This window comes from Cibotium barometz, chromosome 8 (genome assembly GCF_041138505.1).
Source record: "Cibotium barometz isolate CiBa-2024 chromosome 8, ASM4113850v1, whole genome shotgun sequence".
Classification (NCBI taxonomy): Eukaryota; Viridiplantae; Streptophyta; class Polypodiopsida; order Cyatheales; family Cibotiaceae; genus Cibotium; species Cibotium barometz.
The window spans coordinates 63,449,167-63,455,975 of record NC_141053.1 but is presented as its reverse complement, the minus strand read 5'-3'; the positions used below and the strand labels follow the sequence as shown (position 1 = coordinate 63,455,975).

Below are 6,809 nucleotides of genomic sequence, written 5' to 3'. Positions count from 1 at the left end.
ATTTTGTCTGTCCCTCTTGCGCATGATTTGTTTAGTTCTAGCTAGGGTATTCACTTCACATGTAAAGTCTAGCTGTAGTACTCATTTTTTATGTTTTATCTTTTTAGTTTTGGGCATCCATCTTTTTCATGATGATGTAATGAGCTTTGGCTCTCTTTTGATGACTCTTTTAATATTATTTTTCATTTTTCTACAAAAAACCACTGGATTTTGTTGTATCAAATCCAATGTCATGCTTGTGAAATACGTTCAATGTCATGAAAATTGCAAAATCCTTTTAAGTTTATGTGTGTGTGTGTGTGTGTGTGTGTGTGTGTGTGTATACATATATATATGTATACACACACATATACGTGTGTATATGTATACATATACATGTGTGTATATGTATACATACACACACACACACACACACGTGTGTGTATGTATACATATACATGTGTGTATATGTATACATACACACACACACACATGTGTGTGTGTGTGTAGAGAGAGAGAGAGAGAGAGAGAGAGAGAGAGAGAGAGGCCATAGAATCCCCTCTTCATTTCAAGAAAAGTGCTCGCTCAAAATTTCTCGCCAACAAAACGCGTTCGCTTCTCTGGACTTCAAAATGTAGATGTCAAACATTAAGCTTTGCATTTGAAATTTGGGTTGAGCCAATTTTGACATTAAGCTTTGCATTGAGATTTGGGTCGAACCAATTTTGTTTATATAAGACTGCCAAAGAAATCCCTTGATCCCAAGTGACAAACCAATTTCTATTATTAAAAAAACACTACTAAAGATTAAAGCCAAAGAGCAACTTAAAGACTTTACATCTTAGCATGGCAACACTATGCAAGCGTGTGAAAAACCAGACAACTTATTAATCAGTCATATATTGTGTAAAGGGCTTTTCGCTTCTAATCAGAGGCGCATGGTCTCGTAGCTAAGGGAGCAGTCGCCGAGCTTGACGTCGGCGCTGATGGCGTCGTTGCAGATGCTCCAGATGTGGTAGGAGAGTTGCCTGAGGCAGGCGCAGCAGTCCATGGTGGAGAGACCGTTTTGGCAGGTGGCGCGGCCGAAGGCCGGGTAGCCGCCCCCGTTCTGCGTGCTGAAGTCGTAATTGGCGTACGCCGTGTTCTCCGCCAGCTGGTACAGCGTGGTACCCAGGTGGTTCCAGAACGGGCTGCCGGGTGGGATGGGGTAGGCGCTGCACTTGGCGTACACCAGCGAAGTGTCCGGATACGCCACGCCCACGCCCACCACCTGCGGCCCCGCTGCCCCCGCAGCCGCGCCTTCCACCAGGCTCATATGACTCTCGTACAACTGCAATATACTCAGCAGCAGCACCACGAGCACGGCCTTCCACCACGCCATCCCTGTAGTAGTTACAGTATACATGACCAAATCATTAATGGCAACAGATTAGAACGCAGTCCTGTGACAAGCTATGCCTCCAAAGAAAACAAGTTACTGCACGTACCCATCTGCACAAGAAGAAGATCTATATAAAGAGCCACAGTACCACAGCTAAGCTTGCCTACTACTACTAAATGGCTGCTTCATCACACCGCCTCTCCCCCCTCTTTGTATAGATACATCACTACACACAGCCGCCTTTTTCAATTTTAAAACCACCCAAGTGGAATGTTGGAGGTCTTTTCACGAGACTCAAGGTTTCTTGCTTTCGTCTCGCCACCAGCAGGCCACTTGCTTGTAGATATTCATTGTTTTCTCGTCACCAAAGTAAAAAGAATTGAAGTCAGCCCCGCCTCCCTGTAGACTCTAGAGTAGCTCTCACTAAGCCTCCTCTTAATTTATTATGGAAAATCCTTAAAGCTATGTGGAATGCTCGTATACTAATGATCGAGATTCTCCACGCCTGCTGTAGCAAACATTAGAATATGGAAAGAAAATTGAACTCCTTTTATCAAGTTTCTTTTTCCCACGTTTCAATTACTAGACTATTGGTGGACTGTGGGAGTAGTGATGAGTATTGGGATTATGATCCACAACTAAGTAATCATTCTTTCCAGAAATGGGAGAGATCATCATCCTAAGATTATGCGTGATTTACCTTAAACACCATGTTCGGAACATAAGCATTTGAGTAGTAGCTCAAACAAATGCATACCATGTTCCAACTTCCAAGTCAGACCCAAGCCTTTTCTTTTATCAAACGATAAAGGTGTATCGTCCCCTTAAAAATTATGTGTCCAAGAAATAAATTTTGCACTGATAGTTCAGGTCGAATAATATTCTAAAGTACAGATTGTTTTGTGGGATTTTGGAAAGATACTTTGCTTTCATCACAATTTTAAGCTTCTCAAAAAGATTTCAAGACATCACCTTGAGACAAGCCTGTGGACATCATTGTGTCATCATGGATATGTCATCAACTAAGTATAACCAAGACATGTGAGAATGTAACAACTACAATAGTTATCATTTGTAATGTCGCGAGACCTCTCTTTCCCCCCTGTCCCCACACACACACACACATATCACATGAGGCCCACATGTATGTATGTGTGCATGAGAAAATGGGTGAGATTTTCTTTCTTGATTTTCCTTAAAGACATGTTGAATGTTGTTCCTAATGGGGATAATTCTCTAATACATTGAAATGTTCTTTCAAGAATGCTAATAATTTATGTTGTGCTATATATTTGTAAGATTGGTTTGCTTATGATCCATGAAGTCCTATGGTATTGAATAAGAAGTCAATATTTATGAAAGTATAAATGGATATACGTACATTTCTTCATCAATAAGAACTACAAACTTATCTCCACACATAATTCATATTTTGTGTCTGAATGCTTTGTTTTTTTAATACATCTAGTGGCTTTAGACATAGAACAAAATAGTTCAAGAAAAATAACAAGTAGGAAGGAAAGCACTTAAATAAAAATAGCTCAAGTAAAATAATAAGCATGAGAAGCGATTCAAAGAAAATAAAAGTCTCAACTATTCTATTCACACTTGAATATGTGGGTGTGCCCATGAATATAGTGGGCACATCATGAGAAGCAATTCAAAGAAAGTATAAGTGTAAACTATTCTATTCATGCTTGAATCTATGGGTGTGCATACAAATATAGTGGCCACTATATTCATGTGCCCATGAATGTAAAAACCGTCATTGAAAACGTTGATGGTATTAGACCATAAATCACTTGGTCAAAGCATGGAGGATTATTCAGTTCAAGGAGTTTTATTGCAATATTATAGTAAGGGTAATAATCAATACTACATATTGGGCGCTAAGTGACATTGGGAAAAAGCAAAGATGAGGGGAATTTTTTATTAAGCATTGCTAAGCAACACTTTTAACAATATGTGTTGATACTAGTATTCGAACATATGTTGCTAAGCGATGCTTGTAGAGGCATGTGGAATTGTACCTATACCTCGAAAAAGATTCATAGGGTTTTTCTCTCTTGTTATTTACTTTTCCTCACTTGCATATGAAACCATGGGGAACAAGAAAGGCTGTTAAAACCAATTCCTTAGTTTTAACAAAGTGGACGAGTCTTACACATGCCCACAATAATTATTTCATTGCCAAAAGTGTTTACAAAAGTTCGAGCTTCAAGATGTATAATTTTTGGCACTTTGTAGTAATGTTCGATCAAAGTGGAATGCTAACTGATTTCGATTAATTGGGGATGCAGCTTCCACCGGGTTTCATCGTCGACACATCTTTTATGAAGTTAGAGAGCTATTATTTGTGCCAAAAAATCTTCTATTTTAGATCACTTCATGCATATCTATGTGTGCATAATGATGTAAACAAAGGATGAATGAGCTAAGTATAATGCTAGCATCAATAGGATGTATGTCAGTTATCCTAGGACACATCTACATAGTTTAGACTAAGGCATGCCCCGCCTAAGTCTTGGAGCTTGTTGTGTGAGTGAGTGAGAGTGTGGCTCTTGCAGGCACTTGCCTCCACCACCATGGTTGCTTCACTCTATGAGGGACATGTCCTTGGAGAGCTACAACCAACAACATAGGTGACAATGGTGGGAGCTTCAATGCAAGCTAGCACAACAACACAAAGCAACTATAGACGCGCTTGATAGACGCGTAAAATAGTGGGCGCGTCTATAGGCATTGCTTGAATAGAGAAATTACGGGCACGTCTAACAGGGCGTCTATCAGCGCGTGTATTTGTGTGTGTATTGACGCGTCTATTAGGGCATCTACACGGAGAATCTAACACTACGTCTAACAGCGTGTCTATTTACGCGTGTATTAGGGCATCTGTTTACGCGTGTATTAGGGCATCTATTTACGCGTGTATTAGGGCATCTATTTACGCGTCTACACTGAGAATTAGACGCGTATTTAGACGCAAAACAGAGAGTACAAAAAGAGAGATTTTGGTGTAGGCTGGTAAATGTACATCAAATTGCCCATGATTACCAAAGCACATAATTTTAACAAAAACATCAATGCTTTTTTGCAAACCCACATATACAAAAAATAAGTGAGGTGATGAGAATGAGACAATATGTAAAATAGTTTAGCCAATATCAATGATGGGCTACGGTTCAATCTCATCCTCAATGAGATCAACCCTTGCCAAACTATCTACTTCAAAATCCAAACAAGTGTGTAGATCTACAAATACATTCAACCCACTACTACTTGTGCTACTCATGTGCTCAAATCAAAATCAACATCACCAATGGTAGGCTCGTTCTCATGGGGGTAATGGCCTCAATATCTGTATCTCCTATCTCATGATTATCCTCCTCTCTTGTATCACGGTCATCATCACCTCCATGGCCATGATCATCCTCCATACGCTCCATATTCATAAATGTACTATACATCACTTTGGAACGTGGCATAATAGGTATGACATGCCACCATCTGTTATTATCCACCATTGGTTGATAGACAACCTAATTCAAACACAAATACAATCATGTTACTTTCCTTACATCGAAGATATCAAATATTTAAAAGTGAGTACTTTTATATGTGTGTACAGTACCTGTTCACATTGTTGCGGTAGTACTAGTGTGTCCTTCTTACTTTGCCAAAACTTTGTGGAGTCAATAGTTACAAAGCCACTTGCATGGCGTTTGATTGTTGCATTAGGGCCTCTTTCCACCACGTCCTTAAACCACTTTACATCCAAAACATACACAAAGAAGCGTCGAATGTCAAGCTTAATAATATCTTGGATTATGCCACAATAATCATCCATGGCTCCATTGTGGCTCCATTGTGGCTCCCTCAAAGCTAGCAATGACACCGCAATCTTGTGTGTTTCTCTTATCATCAATCTGTTGTGTTCGAAAATGCTTGCCCTGACACCATATAGCATTGAACATAGTGCACTACACCAAGACAAAATCAATTAAATAAGCAATCTAAATTATTGAAAGCTCCTAACTTATGCATAACATTCTATATACCGACCTTGCTCATGCATCCCCTAGCATACTCCCATTCTTCCATTGTGATATGCATCCCCTCATCTTTCTCTGCTTTCTCCATTTCGTCAAGTAGCCAATCCACATGAATATCCTTTGGAAGTACTCTTAGATATACTGAGGGTATGGCACACGAGATCCGTGGTGTGTACAAAAGAGAGCCCTTTCTTCTTGTCTTCTTGCCTTCACATCCTTGTATCTTGTCACCCATCTTTTCATCACATCACTATTAAGCACGCAATAGAGGTTGATATTATTAAGCAACTCCGTGTATATTACTTTGTTGCATCCTTTCCCTTGAGCACAATAGAGGTCATCCTTAGGTCTTCATCATCTTTCCATAGTCGTGGGAGAGAGCTATCCACATCAACAAGAAACTCAGAAATATATACAAGTGACTCTTGTATCAAACCAACCCTCGGCCATGCTACCTTCGGGTCTTACATTCTGTCTCACGAAACCCTTCAAGGTCTTCATGAAGCGCTCGAGGAAGAACAACCATCGTGCATGTATAGTGCCGCATATAGCAATCTCATCCACCAAATGCACTATGAGATGTAGTTGGCTTGTGAGAATAGAATGTGGAAATGTCTCCTCCAATAAACAAACCCCCTCCACTGACTTAACCCCCTTATTCTCAAGCGTGTGAATACCATATTAATAATACAATAAAAATCCATGTGAGCATGAAGGCCCACTTTTATTTTCCACATCACTAGCCCATCTACCATACCAAAGTATTTATCAAGCATACTTGTGGCATTTACAATGTGTGCACCCTAAATCAAGTAAAACCATTATATTTGAAGATAGAATGCTGTTATCGGGGTAGCCGCCAAGCCGCCGCATCATCATGCCGTTATTCCATTGTGGGCGCCACAATCTTCTTAGACAAGCTTCCACCTTATTACCATTGAGAAACCATCAAAATATGCACAAAATTGACAATGAAAGATATCAATTTTCCACGTCACAGCACCCAACATTAATGTGACTCCTTTGAGCTTGAGGTTGCATGATTTACTTTAAAAGCCGTATTTGGGGATTACCCTCATGAAAATTTTGGGCTTTGAGTAGATGTTTAGGAACACAACATTGTTAACTAATTGTAGGACATGTGGTAAGTCCAAAAATGGGATCACAACCGATGAAGGGAAGATCCAAGTTATTATAGAACTCAAAAGATCAGAAAGCCCAAAGGCTATCCAAAGGTTTATGGGACACACAGGGTATTATAGGAGATTTATATTCATGTATGTAGAAATTGTTAGACCTCCATATGCCATGTTGGTTTGCTTCATATGGACAGGGAATGTGAGGAAGTTTTCTATAAGCTAAAGAAGGATTTGATCTCAACTTTAGTTCAAAGATCA

General features: G+C 39.7%; 1 protein-coding gene across 1 annotated transcript; it reads right to left on the bottom strand.

Annotated features, from left to right (window-relative positions):
- Positions 1 to 743: 743 nt before the first annotated feature.
- LOC147636537 (antifungal protein ginkbilobin-like protein) lies at positions 744 to 1,600 on the bottom strand. The gene is made up of 2 exons (XM_086801159.1): positions 1,467 to 1,600; positions 744 to 1,362 (listed from the first exon to the last, which is right to left on the bottom strand). Exons 1-2 carry the CDS (start codon positions 1,468 to 1,470, stop codon positions 908 to 910), a joined length of 459 nt encoding a protein of 152 aa, XP_086657285.1. The 5' UTR covers positions 1,471 to 1,600; the 3' UTR covers positions 744 to 907.
- Positions 1,601 to 6,809: the final 5,209 nt, after the last annotated feature.